At 38.0% G+C, this 15,626-nt stretch overlaps 1 protein-coding gene across 2 annotated transcripts in view; it reads right to left on the bottom strand.

Annotated features, from left to right (window-relative positions):
* The window catches only part of AFAP1L1 (actin filament associated protein 1 like 1), an 80,101-nt gene that overhangs the window by 36,194 nt on the left and 28,281 nt on the right, over positions 1 to 15,626 (bottom strand). Inside the window, exons 2-5 of one of the 2 annotated variants that reach the window (XM_027841795.1) lie at positions 13,570 to 13,698; positions 10,628 to 10,711; positions 8,534 to 8,628; positions 6,426 to 6,534 (exon numbers count right to left, since the gene is read on the bottom strand). In XM_027841795.1, the coding sequence (XP_027697596.1) occupies positions 6,426 to 6,534; positions 8,534 to 8,628; positions 10,628 to 10,711; positions 13,570 to 13,698 (417 nt within the window). Of the gene's footprint in view, positions 1 to 6,425; positions 6,535 to 8,533; positions 8,629 to 10,627; positions 10,712 to 12,389; positions 12,430 to 13,569; positions 13,699 to 15,626 lie in introns of those variants that run through there. The other variant, XM_027841796.1, reaches the window with a different exon arrangement.

Below are 15,626 nucleotides of genomic sequence, written 5' to 3'. Positions count from 1 at the left end.
TTTACACATTAAAACTTCATCCACCTTACACTTATTATATTAGTCAGTGATCATATTTATTACTCTAATGATATTAATAATGTTGGGAAGAACTGACCATTTTTCCTTCCTCATGTGTTTTTGACCAATCTACGAGGAGGGTATCTTTCTATATGTTGAGCTCTTTAAAATCAGTCAAAATCATTGTGAAGCTGTCACTTTATTGGTTCCAAGTAGGAATACGTATTAATATTGGCTTTACCCCAGTACCCTCAGGTTCCCTGGTTCTTTCCATATCTTATGCAGTTGAAACTTTCTGTTGTCTCCCACTAGGAGATTTCAAACTTCGTGAGAGTAGGGACTGTCCTGGCTTTTTCATTTCCATTCCCAGCAGGCACATAGTAAGCACTGAAAAAATATTTTTCACTCACTCATTCATTCATTCATTTCATACTTGTATATCATGATAGGCTAATGCCCAAATAATAGATACATTTCATCAAGAATAGAAGTGGTTTTGTTTCTCTTGATTTTTGTTGGGGTAAATATGGAAATGCAAATGATTTTGTGGTTTATTTTTTTCCCCAACTATTCTGCTGAAGTAATTAATTTCATAAATTTTTTTTTGTTGTTGTATTTCTTGGGTTTTCTAAATATGCAACTGTATTATTTGCACATAAAGATATTTTAACTTTTTCATCTCTAATACTTGTTTCTTTCATTTCTTTTTCATGCCTTCTTACTATAATGTTAGCATCTATTATTATATGAAAAGAAGTAGAAAGAGTAGATAGGCCTCCTTTATAAATGTTACAATGGGAATTCTTGTAAGGTTATTCCATTGCATATGTGAACTCATGATTTTCTTGTATTTGTTTTTATTATATTAAGGAAAATATTTTCTCCCTATATCTGTTTTTTAACAAATAATTTTTACAAGAAATTAAGGTCTCTATCTGATGTAAATACAGCTTTTTTTCCTTGTTGATACATGATATCACTTTCCTGTTATTTAACCTTATTTGCATTCCAATTGTAAATCTCATTTGATCAAAATGGATAATTTTTAAAGTATTAATATAGTCAAATATTTTTGTAGATTTTGGCATGAAATCATCTTTTTCAGTCTGATATTTGCCTGTAGAGGGCCCCAAACTATATCTACTTGAAAGACAAAATGAGAGATAGTAAAGGAATTATTTGTTTGACAAAATTTGCTTATGAATCCACCTGTTCATTGTGGATTTTTTCTTTTTCATAACATATTTAACAGCTAGTCTTATTTCTTTCCAAGACTTGTCTAAGCCTTTAAAAATTAATACATATATTAATTACTATTTGATAACTTAAAAGTTAACATTAATATTTAGTAATAATTATTTTGGTGAACAATTAAGCATTTATTTTAGATTTCCCAATTTATTAGTACTGAGTTTTGGATAGAATAGTAATCTCCAATAATTTTCTTAACTTCCTTTGCTCTTACTCTTCTCTTTCCCATTTTTTATTTTGTTTCTTATTTTGATAATTTGGGTTTTTGTCTCTCCTTTTATTTAATTATATCTGTTAACTGTTTTATCAGTTTCTTTGAGCCTTTTATTATTTTGCTTATTTTCATTCTTACAAATATCCACTTTTTGCTATTTCTCTTTTTGCTATTTCATGTTGGTATATTAGCTTGTTCTTTTTCCAAGTCTTTAAAATGCAGATTCAGATTCAACTCATCTCCCTTTCTAATTGAATTCTGTATTCTGCACTATATATTTGCCTCTGGGTACCACTCCGGCGACATCCCAGACATTCTGAGAAGAGTATCTGTATAATCATTATATTTCAAGTAATCTATTTAAAAATAATTTCCTCTTTCATTGATGTATTATTTAATAGATCCCACAGAAGCCTGTGCCTTTTACTCATAATATCACCATTTACAACTAACTTTATTACCTTTTGATCCACAAATGTAGTGCATAAAATATTTCTTTTGGGACTTGGATGTGGTTGATTTTTGTATCTATTCCAAATGTATTTGGGGGAAAAAATGTATTCTTTGTTTTCTGTTTGTTTTTTTTTCATTGAATTCTCTCTATAACTATTAGATGTAATTAGTTTAGTCTTCATCTGACTTGGTAACTTTTTTGTTATTTACCTTTTTCTTGGTGTTATTGTAGATTGACAGAGAAATATTAAATGAATAATTAAATTAATATTTTTGTTTTACCTTGCAGTACTGAAGAATTATTGAGTGTATGTGTGTATATTCACACACAATACACATGCATATACATATATGTACACACACAATTGACTATTATTCAAAAAGAAAAGAAAACTAGTAGTATAATATAATGTCCTGGTCTATTTTATAAATTATTTGCAACATGAATGATTTTATATTAAAATTTTCATTTAAATTTATATGGATCTTTTTCATTAAGCATTTCTTATAACAATTCCATAATCCTTTTAAAAATTTCATTGGCATGTTAGTACCATTTACATTTTGCATTACATTGGTTAAATACCTTTTCTACTACCACTGTTTGTTAAATATTATTAAGCTTATCAGAAGAAAATCTATTCCTTACTTTTATAATTGCTGTTGATTCAAAATTAAACAGAATTACATTATCTTGTACTTTTAACTATAAAGGTTTCTTTAACCATGGATTTTCCCCTAAACAATTGGAGGAGGTGGAGCGAAGATGACAGAGTAAAGGCAGGGACTCACGTGAGCTCTCTCCCAAACCCCTCCAAATACCTTCGAGTAATAACTCTAAACAAATTCTAGAGTGGCAGAACCCAAATGAAACAAGCTTGAAACAGTTTTCCAGCCCGAGACAACTTAGAAGGTCATCAGGAAAGGTCTGTTGCATCACAGTGAGAGAGGAGCCTAGTCTAGTTCAGGCTGTATCAGCACAGACTGGGCCCCAGCAAAGTAGGAACAGGTCTCTGAGCGACTGAATCAGTAGCAGTAGTGGCAGTTTCCAGACCTTTCAGCCCACAGATGGTAAGGGAATTGGACATCGGGGCAGAAGGAGATTTACAAGGGTCGCTTTGCTGGCACCTAGGGCAGGACTCTGTTGCATTGCCTATACTTGGATCTGGATCTGAGTCCTGGTTCTTAGTCTTACAGCAAAAAGTAATACTAGCACAGCAGGGCTTGCCACTGCAGGGGAGCAAGGACCCTGGTCACAATTCCAGGGTTGAAAAGAGTGCTTATGCTCACTCACAAACCAGTACACAGAACAGGAGAGCAGTAAGCACACCTCTCCCTAGATCATACCATCCTGGAAGGGCCAAAAACTTACAGGTCCCCAGAATTTTCTCTAAAAACAGCTGCACAAAAAACCTGAAGTTTGGGATGGTGCTCCCTCCACTTGGGAAGCAGAGCTTCACTTTAGAATAGAGTTAAAAGTCAAGAAATTGGCTGGAAAATGAGCGAACAACAGAAAAAAAATTCTGACCATTGAAAGTTACAATGGTGACAAGGAAGATCAAAACACATACTCAGAAGAAGACAACAAAGTCAAAATTCCTGCATCCAAAGCCTCAAAGACAAATATGAATTGCTCTCAGGCCATTGGAAGAACTCTAAACGGATTTTTAAAATCAAGTAAGAGAGGCAGAGGAAAAAATTGGGGAGAGAAATGAGAGTGATGCAAGAAAATCATGACAAAAGAGCCAACAGCTTGGGAAAGGAGACACACACAAAAAAATACTGAAGAAAATAACACCTTAAAAAACAGATTAGGCCAAATGGTAAAAGAAGCACAAAAATCCAATGAAGAGAAGAATGCCCTGAAAGGCAGAATTGAACAAATGGAAAAAGATATACAAAAATTCACTGAAGAGAACTCCTTAAAAAGTAGAATTGGCCAAATAGAAAAGGAGGTACAAAAACTCACTGAAGAAAATAATTCCTTAAAGGTTAGAATTTGGCAAGTGGAAGCTAATGATTTTATGAGACATCAAGAAACAATCAAACAAAATCAAAAGAATGAAAAAAATGGAAGAAAATGTGAACTATCACATTGGACAAACCACTGACCTGAACAATAAATCCAGGAGAGGTAATTTAAGAAATATTGGACTACCTGAAGGTCACTATCGAAAAAAGAACCTAGACATCATTTATCAAGAAATTATCAAGGAAAATTATCTTGATATTCTAGAATCAGAGAGGGTAAAATAGAAATTGAAAGAATTCACCAGTCACCTCCTGAAAGAGATCCCAAGATGAAACTCCCAAGAATATTATAGCCAAATTCCAGACCTTCCAGATCAAGGAGAAAATACTGCAAGCAGCCAAAAAGAAACAATTCAAATATCATGGAGCCACAGTCAGGATAACACAAGATTTAGCAGCTTCTACATTAAAGGATCAGAGGGCTTAGAATATGACATTCCAGAGGACAAAAGAGCTGGGATTACAACCAAGAATCACCTACCCAGCAAAACTGAGTATAATATCTCAGGGGGGAAAACATGGACATTCAATGAAGTAGAGGACTTTCAAGTATTCCTGATGAAAAGACCAGAGTTGAATAGAAAATTTGACTTTCAAATACAAGATGCAAAAGAAACATAAAAAGATAAACAGGAAGGAGAAATCATAAGGGATTTAATAAAATAAAACTCTTTATATTCCTATTTATATATGATATTTATAACTTCTAAAAACTTTCTCATTATTAGGGCAGTTAGAACAAGTATACATAGACAGAAAGCAGAGGTGTGAATTGAATGTGATGGTATGATTTTCTGAAAAAATACGATTAAGGGATAAAAAAGATGAATGTACTAGGGGAAGGGGAAGGGGAGAGGTAGAATGGGATAAATTATCTGACATCAAAGAAGCCTGAAAGAGAATTTACAGTGGAAGGGGAAATGGGGGAAATGGGGAGGGGAGCACATGAACCTTACTCTCATTGGAATTGGCTCAAAAGGGGAATAATATACACACTCAGTTCGATGTAGAACTCTATCTTACCGTACAGACAGTAGGAAGGGAAGGAGGTAAGAGTTGGGGTGGAAGGGCTGATAGAAGGGAGGGCAGTTTGAGGGAGGTAAAAATCAGGAGCAAAACACTTTTGAGAATGGACAGGGTAAAAGGAGAGAGACAGAGAGAGTAGGATAAACAGGGGAGAAATAGGATGGAGGGAAATATATAGTTGGTAATCATTACTGTGAAAAAAAATTTATAGTGAATTTCTCTGATAAAGACTTCATTTCTCAAACATAGAAAACAAATTTATAGAAATAAGAGCCATTCCTCAGTTGACAAATGGTCAAAGGATATGAACAGGCAGTTTTCAAAGTAATCAAAGCTATCTATAGTCATATAAAAAATGTTCTAAATCACTATTGATGAGAGAAATGCAAATTAAAACCACTCTAAACTACTACCTCAAACCTATCAGACTGACTAATATGACAAAAGGAAAATGACAAATATTGGAGGGAATGTAGGAAAATTAAAACAATAATGTACCATTGGTCAAGTTGTATATGGATTATTGTTCTGGAGAGCAATTTGGAACTATGCCCAAAGGGCTATAAAACCATGCCTACCCTTTGACCAAGCAATACCACTACTAGATTTGTATCCCAAGGAGATTAAAAAAAAAAAGGAAAAGGATCTATGTGTACAAAAATATTTATAGAAACTCTTTTAGTTGTGGCAATGAATTGGAAACTGAGGGGATGTTCATCAACTGGGGAATGGCATGAACAAGCTGTTGTATGTAATTGTAATGGAATACTATTGTGCTTTAAGAAATAATGAGCAGAGGGGCGGCTAGGTGGCGCAGTGGATAGAACACTAGCCCTGGAGTCAGGAGGAGTTGAGTTCAAATCTGACCTCAGACACATAACACTCACTAACTGTGTGACCTGGGGCAAGTCACTTAACCCAACTGCCTCACAAAAAAAAAAGTATTAAGGAACATAAATGAAAGATAAGAATACAATTTCCAGTCTCAGACACATGACACTTACTAGCTGTGTGACACTTAACCCCGATTGCCTCACCAAAAAAAAAAGCAAAAAAAAAAAATAAATAAAAAATAAAAACAAGAGTTAAAATAGTTTGGGGATTTGCTTTGGAATTATCCTATTCCTCCCCTTTAACATTTCTATATTTACACCAATAAAATCATGAGAAACTGATAGAGAAAACCACTTATAATCACTACACCTATCTATTATTTGGGCATTAACCTCTCATGATAGAAATGAATGAGTACATGAATGAAGAAAATTTTTCAGTAATTTAAACAACTCTCTTAAGATTTTAAGTTGCAGAGAAGGTGCTGACCTGCATTAGTAGATGGAGTTCACTCATATAGGATCTCCCTTGAAATCATAGGTCCAGTCCCCACCATCATATTAATATCACTACCCAATATTCCACCCCTCCATCTCTCACCACCTAGTGGACTCACTGTGAGAGCTGATGTACTCAGGTGTCTTGCCTGGACTCAGAGGAAGGGCTTCTTCATAGTCATCTTCTGGAGGAGGATTAGTGGGAAGTGGTGGAGGAGGATCCGATGACTAAAAGGAAAAAATGAAGATTAAGATAATGTAAACAAAGAAAAGGAGACTGGCATGGCAGGGAGGGGGAGACAACAAGGGGTGGGAATGCCAGTCCCAATGCAAATCTAGAACTTGGTGTCAGGAGTGGCAGGACCTTGGTGCATTAGGGATCAATTAATCAACTGAACAATAAGTGTCTATTAAGCACCTACACTGTGCCAGGCACTGTGCCAAACACTAGAGATACAAAAAGAAGAAAAAGTACCTGCCCTTAAGGGGCTTACAATCTAGTGGGGGAGACAAATGAAATGTGAAAACAAATATATACAAAACAAACTATATACAGGAGAGGGAAGGCACTGTATGGAAAGGAATTTAGAGATCACAACATCTATTTTACGGAACAGAAACCCAAGGCCTGGGGAGAGGAAGTGATTCACTCACTGTCATACAGTGTGACCGCGCCAAAGACCAGATTCAAACCCCAATCTCCCAGCTCCCAGTGCAGGAAGCTTCATACTGCTTTAGTGCTATTTTTCATTTGAATGATGGCCTTCCATCTCCAGGGAGCCCCTTTTACCACAATACATCTATTCCCAGGTAAATTCATGAATAATAATAAAAAACAGTTGCTATTTCTCTAAAGAGTCCTTTATAGTTAGTTACAAAAGTCTTTGCCATAGATCCTCTAAGTCTTCACAATTGCCCTGTGAGGAAGGCAGGGCAGGGATTAATATCCCCATCTAACAAATGAGGAAACAAAAGCTCAAGAAAAGAGGAAATGACTTGTCCAAGGTCACAGGGCCAAAGTCAGTAGAAGGTAATTATAACTCTTCAGCCTAAAGACTTCACTCTATGAAATGGAAGGAGAGCTCAGGTCATGGAATCGCAGCATTTCCATGGGAAGATTCCAGAGCTGCCACTTGTAGAGAGTGCAAGAATAGGACAAGGAAGGCTTGGTGAGACAATAGTTCTTGTGAAAAAATTCTGAGGTTCTTGAAGGACTGCATACTCAACAAAAGCCAGCAGTGTGATAGTGTGATATGACAGCTAAAAAAACTAAGCTGAGTTTAGGCTACATTAATATAAATACTATATTCAGAATCTTTTGCTGTTGAGTCATTTGAGTAGTGTCTAACTCGTCATAAATACTGGAGTGGTTTGCGATTTCCTTCTCCAGCTCACTTTACAGATGAGGAAACTGAGGCAAACAGGGTTAAGTGATTTGCCCAGGGTCATACTAATAAGCTAATAAGTGTCTGAGGCCATGGTTTGAACTCAGGAAGATGAGTCTTCCTGACTTTTCAGAGCTGGCACTCAATCCACTGTGCCACATAGAATCAGGGATTAAATTACTAAATTAACTTACTAAATTCTGCAGCCCTTTGCCCCAGTCAGACCACATATAGAATATTGTGTTCCATTCCAGGCATCATTGCCTTGCTTAGAAAGGAAGTTGACAAACTAGCACATATCCTAGAGGATGACCAGGATGTTGGGGGGACTGGAGACTATGCCTTGTGAGCCTCTGTTGAGAGGAACTGAGAACATTTAGCCTGGAAAAAAATAAGAGGAGGTGGAAGGAAAAATGATAATTGCATTAAAGTGTTTATAGGGCTTTCAACTAAAAAAAGGATTACATTCATTCTGCTTGGTCCCATAGGGCAGAAGTAGGAACAATGGATGGAAACTGCAAAGAAATAGATTTCAGCTCAGTGTAAAAAACAACTTCCTGATAAAGCTGTCCCAAAGTGGGATGGGCTACTTTAGGAGATAGTGAGTTCCCCATCCCTGGAAATCTTCAAGATCATTGATCCATTGTCAGGGACATTAGAGAGGGGACTCCTGCTCAGGGAGGCATGGGTTGGATTAGGCGTCCTATGGCAACCCTTCTAGTTCTGAGATGCAGTGAGTTCAGGTCTGATACAGTTAGCAATACTTCCAATGACAGAACTAGAGCCCATCCTTACTGTCAAGAGGAGAGATTGACACCAAAACACTCTAGTCCCTAACTCACTTTTCTCGGGAACTGGCTCGTTGCTGGCTCCAAGCTGTCTCTGTCAGCCTCCCCATCATCCTCATGCATGTTCTGAAGGTCACTCAGGGCACAGTCTAGGGAAGATTCAAACCATTAGACAGAGATTGAGCGTAGTATGAATTCCAAATTTTAAATCTCAGCTAAAATACCACATGAAGGCTTCCCTTGACCTCCCTGATTTGTAAAGACTTTCCATTCTGATCTCACATAGCTTGTTTTGTACCTTGCTACAATTAACAAAAATCTATTTTTTCTCCCTCCAACTTCTTTAAGTTAAAAAAAAAGGGAAGGAAGCTTCTATAACAAATATGCATAGGCAAGCAAAACAAATCCCAACACTGGCCATTTCCAAAAAAAAATGTGCCCTTAGTCAATCAGCTCTCTATCAGGAGATGGTTAGCATGCCTCACTGAAGAATGTAACATATAATATCATGAATATTATAATTATGATTTTATACAATCATTTTATAATATAATAACTATATTGTAATATAGTTGTTGTTATAATATAATAACTATATTATTATATAGTTATTCTAATTATATAGTTAGGGTTACATCTTTACATCTTATCCTTCCACCAAACTGTAAGCCTCATAAGAATGGGAACCATGCCTTATCTACATTTTTATTTCTTCTAGACCAAATATAGCTCTCTGCAAAAAAAAAAAAAAAAAGAGTTTATTAAACTTTGTTGAATCAACTAATAAAACAACTTATATTCCACCATAGCTACATCTCCCCTTCATAGTCTCTATTACAGCCAAATGGTCTACTCTCCATCCCATTCTCTGCTGTCTCTTATGTCTGATCACACTGCTCCCACCAAAGCCTAGAAATGGATTCCCCAACCCCCCATCTCTGCTTATTGAAGTCTTTCTCCTTCTTCAAGGTCCAACTCAAGTGCTATCTTTTCTAAATAGCCTTCCCTGATTCTCCAGCCTGCATCTCCACCAATCACAGTAAAATGATCTCTCCCTCTGCTGGGTTCTCCTAACACTCTGCCTAGACTTTTCCTTTTCTCTTATCTCATTTTCTATTGTATTATAATGATTTTTTGCATATACCCAATCAATCAATAATCAATTAGCATTTATTAATTGCCTACCATGTGCCAGACTTATAGGGCTAAGGCGTAGAGATATAACAGATTAAAAAAAAATCAAACAGTCCCTCTCTGTTCTACTTGAAATTGGATGTAAACCCCCATTCTATTACTAGTGCCTTGAAAGCAGGGTCTTTATCATACCTACCCCCACCAAACCTTAAAACATTATGTAAATGTTATTATTTTTTAAAAATCAATGTTTGTAAGCCCAACACCTAACTCAAGACCTTGTATATAACAGGAACATGACAAACATTGGATGCATTGAGTTAAAAGTTACAAATAAGAGGAACCTCTTGAAATCATCTCTTCCAATACACTTCATTTCATAGATTAGGAAGCTGAGGCCCACAGAGGGGAAGGGGTTTATCCAAGGTAACATAGAGTGGCAGATCTCAGAGGATCATAGTCTGATAGCTCCAGAGCTAGAAGTGAAGCCCAGGGAATAGCAGGTAGGATCAGAGGCAGGGTATGAACTCAGGTCCTCTGACTCCAAAAACATTTCCTGTCTCTCTAGGTCAGGGTTTTTTGAGCTGCTCCAATATTTGTCCCTCAGTTTACCCTGACGTGAACCAAACACATATCCATTCTTCTTTTAAATTCAAAACTAGGTTTCCTTGGGTCCTAATAAATTTGTCCAAAAAGCCTGAATTCATCCTTGCTCTTCAAAATGGTTAAATGCTAATTATAAGGAGTGCTATTTAATAGAAAGAACACTGAACTTGAAGCCAGAAGATTGGGGGCTTCTAAGGCTGGCTCTGTTGTTGACTTGCTATGTGACTTTGGACAAGTCACTTGGACCTCTCTGTTAAATGAGAGGGTTAGAATTGGTTATCTCTAAGGTCCCTCTCTCAGCTCTGACTTATCTATGAGATACTCTCACACAGAGGATAAGGCAGGAGCCACCTGGGCATTTCAGGGAACCGGAGAGGAGGACATGAGTTGTGTGTTTGAAATACGTACCAAATTCTTCAAAAAGCGACTCCACAAAGCTAGGCCCAGAGTGCAAGTCTGCTGTGTTCATATACATGTAAGATATCTCCTTTCCTGCAAAGAAGAATAGTCACAGAGGAGGGAAAGAATTCCTCTCACCACTGCCTTAGGTAAAAAGAAGTTAGAGCCACCCCCACCCCCACCCCCAGACTCTGTACAAAGTTAGGAAACCCTCCCTCCACATCCACCTGGGATCAGGCAGAGAGATGGGACACAGGCGACTTAGGGAGATGGAAGTAGCCTAGTGCAGTGGAAAGCACACTGGAGAACTAGATTCTAGTCTTGACTGTCAGTAATTCACCTTCTGATTTTGTGCAAGTGACTTTTCCTTTCTAGGCCTCAGTTTCCTCAATGTAAAATGGGAGGGCTGGTTGAGATGCTCTCTAAGACCCATGTTAACACTAACATTCTAGGTGTCCATCATTTTAGTTTTGTTACATTACGCTAGACCTGAATACACATACATTCCTTTAACCAGAGGTGGCCTGACTTGGTATCCTAGAAAAGATGGCATGCTTTGAGTCAGGATACCTGGGGCTCAAGTCTTGCCTCTGCTTGCCAAGAGCTGGGAGGATCTAGGAGTGGGAAGGGGCCTCAAGGGTCATTAAGCCCAGACCCAGACCTGAGCAGGAATCTTCTTCCTCCCAAGTAGTCATCCAGACTTCACTTGAAGACCTTCAGAGATGAGTTTATTACTGCTGAAGGCAGCATCATTTCACTTTTGAACAGTTCTAACAGGATGTTTACCCCTATAGAAAGCCAAAAGAGCAATACTAATTGCTCATATTGATCTAGCACTTTGATGTTTATAAAGCATTCTATCCTACATTATTTTATTTGATAAACACTATGACTCTGTAAGATAGGTGCTATTACTATCCCTATTTTACAGGTGAGAAAACTGAGGCTCAAAGGTTAAGTGACTCACTCAGGCTCACACAGCTAGCAACTGTGCTGCCTCATATTTCATCAGCTTCTACTGTCTGATGCTCTCTATGCTCTGAGAGTCAAGCAGAACAAATCTAATTCCTGTTCCACATAACAGTCAAATACATGAAGACAATTATGTCTCCCTTTATCTACATGATAGCAGGGAATATGAAGAATGGGCATGTCTTAGTCTATTCTTGGGGTACTGTATTTTGAGGTGATGTAGAAATGGAGAAACTGGATTAACTGGTCCTTTAAAGTATTCCCTTGGTTGAGAGGAAGGCCGTTACTCAACAAGACAGTGAATAGTATATGGAAATGTTTTGCATGACTACACATGTATAACCAATGTCAAGTTGCTTGCCTTCTCAAAGAGGGTGAATGGGGAGGGAGGAAGGGAGAGAATTTGGAACCCAAGGTTTTAAAAACAAATGTTAAAAATCATTTTTACATGCAACTGGGAAATAAGATATACAGGCAATGGGGTATAGAAATCTATCCTGCCCTACTGGAAAATAGAAGGGGAAGGAGATAAGAGAAGGGGTGTGTGATAGAAGAGAGGGCAGATTGGGGGAAGGGGTATTCAGAATGCACACTGTCTTGGGGTGGGGGGAGGGGAGAGATGGGGAGAAAATTTGGAACTCAAAATCTTGTGGAAGTAAATGTTGAAAACTAAAAATAAACTAATTTAAAAAAAAGACAGTGGCGGGGCAGCTAGGTGGCACAGTGGATAGAACACCAGCCCTGAAATCAGGAGGACCTGAGTTCAAATCCGGCCTCAGCCCAAACACTTGACACTTACTAGTTGTGTGACCCTGGGCAAGTCACTTAACCCCAATTGCCTAAAAAAAAAAAAAAAAAAAAGACAGTGAATAGTATGGATCTCATTTCACTGGGTTTATTAGTAGTAACATAGAATTTAGAGATGGAAGGAACCTTAAAGACCATTGAAGCCAAACTCACTTTATAAAAGAGAAAAAAAACTGAAGTCCAAAAAGTGGAAGGGCCTTCCCAATTAGAATCCATCGTTTGGACCTGGAAGGGCTGAGCCCATGAATGAAATGCAGACCAGTGCATCTAAGAGACCTTCTGAAATTAAAGAATGCCTACAAAAGGTAAAATGATAAGATCCTTCATAATAGTTTACAGCTCTGGAAGGGGAAGAGGGAAACTACTCTGGAGAAAAGAAGTTGGATAATCTGTAGCAGAGGATATACAAATAAGAGATGACATAGAATAAGGCCCTTCTCAGCCCAGACCATGTAGCCCATACCTCACAGTAGCTTCAAGGCCTAGAAAATCATGTGCGTGTCACCATCATTCTCCCTATCTCCATATTAGCAACTGGATGTTAACTTTGACTCATCATCCAAACCTCATCAGTTATCAAATTATACTGGATTCTGCTTCCGCCGTATCCTTCCCATTTCTTCTGTATTTTCATCAGTACCATTCTAGTAGAGACATCCTCATTATCCCCCACCTGGATTACTGCAATAGCTTCCTAATGGGTCTTCCCATCCCTACTCTTATCTATTCAACTCTATCCTTCACAACCCAATCAGAATAATAATTTTTCATGGGCATAGATCTGATAACATTAATGCTATGCTCAAAAATCTTCAGTGCCTCCCTACCGCTTATCAAGTGAGGTTCAAATTTCTCTGTCTGGTATTCTAGCCCTTACTCTCCTCCATTTATTCTATGCCCCATACAGGGTGACTGGACCATCCTCTGAAGACTTCTATACTCACCTGACTTCTGGTTTATTTTAATCTCTACAACCAGAAGCTGGCCCTTCCCACTCTTCATTTACACATCTTTTAAAGCCCAACTTGAAGCCCATCTCCATGATGGTTTTTCTTATCCCCTTAGGCTCTTGAAGATATCAAGTGATTATTTTGCTGAGTCAGCACATTAATTAATGGGACAGCCCAAATTATGAGGAGCTTTCACAGGCAGAGAGAAAAGGAGGGACTGACCTGGAAGAGGCTGTAGGTTTTTCAGAATGGTTGAGACAGCCATTTTCTTCTCTAAGGCAGCCTCACTCAGGGGCTCATGGTCCAGAAGACTGAGCAATCCCGTAAGCTCAGGAAGGAGCTGCTCCAGCACTTAAAAAAAAAAAAAAAAAGGACAGAAGATACAAGTTGATGGTGATGGTTCCTGATGGCAGGGCCCTGGGTGTGTGACAAGGAGGCATGGGGACCAGGGTTTCTGTTTCTTCTATGGGATTCCCCTCCTTCCATACAGAGAAGGTGCCCCTGACACAGGATACAAACAGTGAAGGAGCACAGTCAGGAATCAGCAATAGCTTCTTAAGCGCAGGGCAGGGCTGGACAGACTGAGCACATGATGCTCAAGAGGGAGGTTTGACAGCCTCAGGTTTGGAAGCAGCAAAAGCAGAATTGTTGAATCTTAGGGTTGAAAATGTCAGAGCAGGAACATTGTCTACCACATTCTTGCTTAGTAATCATTCAGACTCCACCCTGAAACCCCTAGCGAGTTTGTACTTTTTCATCTTCTCTTATGGCGTAATATTCTATTACTCTATATTTATATTTGTGTAGAAGTTCTCAAATTGTGACTTACTTCGTTTCCAATTCTTTACTACTATGAAAAGTGCTGCTATGAATACTTTGTGTATATGGAACTTTTTATTTTTCTACATTTGACCTCAATGGACCGTATGCTTAGCAATAGGGTCTCTAGATCAAAAGGGACATGGACATTTTAGTCCCCTTATATTCCCCTCTTTTAGCTTCATTCACTTGGCCTGATTCAGTTTCACCAAGAGTGTATCAATGTGTCTCTTTTCACAAGGCACCTCCAATATTTATTATTTCAATCTTTTGTTATCTTTGCCAATTTGCTGGATATGAGGTGAAATAAATACATTGTATTTCTCTTATTGGTAAAGATTGGGAGCAATATTTCATGTGGTTATTAGTAGTTTGTAATTGTTATTTTGAGTATAATATGTGCTCCTTTGAGGTCTTACGTGGTGGGGAATTGTTCTTTTAATTCCCTGTGTATTACCAGTTAGTCAGTCAGTCAGTAAACATTTATTAAGTGCTTACTATATGCCAGGTATCCCCCCCCCACTTTTTTTGGGGGGGGGGCAAAGATACTGGAGTAGTTTGCCTTTTCCTTCTCCAGGGGACTAAGGCAAACAGAGGTTAAGTGATTGCCTAGGGTCATGCAACTAATAAATATCTGAGGCCATATTGGAGCTCAGGTTTTCCTGACTCTAGGCTGAATGCTCTATTCACTGAGCTGCCTAGCAATCTCCAACTTATCAACAACCTTGCTTAAATGTGACTTTCAGAAATGAGCATGATAGGTTGGAAGAGGGAAGAGATGAATGAGGACCTTCCTTGTTTTGGAAACTAAGCCAGTAATTAATGTACTGTAAGATACAAGTAAAGGACATCATGGCATAATGGAGAGACCTGGCCTCTATCAAGTCCTGCCTCTGGCACATAATGGCTGTGTGACCCAGGGCAAGTGTTCTAGGCAACTCTTTAAGACTCATGAATTGTTGACATACATTGGTAAAGGGAGTTTCTTCATTTGGGAGTTTCCTCTATCATTGAAATTATGGGTCTAGGTTCTTTCCCTAAGATCAGGTTAGTTTTTTTAACTATCATGTCATATGATTGACTTATATTGAGCTTACAGTCTCCAAAAATCTTTAGACAACTCTCAGAATAATTAGTACCTCTAAGCCTCTGCTCTCCTTTTCTCCTTCTGTTTCTTCTCTCCTACCCTTTTCTTGTTATTGGCACCAAAGAACCCAATCAATCAGTCAATAAGCACTTAATAAGCATCTACCACGTTTCTGGTCCTGGGTTAGGCCCTGGGGATACACAGGAAAAACAAAAACCGTCCCTGTTCTTAAGGAGATTTGTTGTTGTTGTTGTTGAGTTGTGTCTGACTCTTGGCGACCACATTTGTGATTTTCTCGGCAAAGATCCAGTAGTTTGATATTTCCTTTTCCAACTCATTTCACAGATGAGAAAACTGAGGCAAATAGAGTTAA

The sequence above is a fragment of the Vombatus ursinus genome, unplaced genomic scaffold (genome assembly GCF_900497805.2).
Source record: "Vombatus ursinus unplaced genomic scaffold, bare-nosed wombat genome assembly UNPS02014863.1, whole genome shotgun sequence".
NCBI lineage: Eukaryota > Metazoa > Chordata > Mammalia > Diprotodontia > Vombatidae > Vombatus > Vombatus ursinus.
This window is presented reverse-complemented; position numbering and strand designations above follow the sequence as displayed.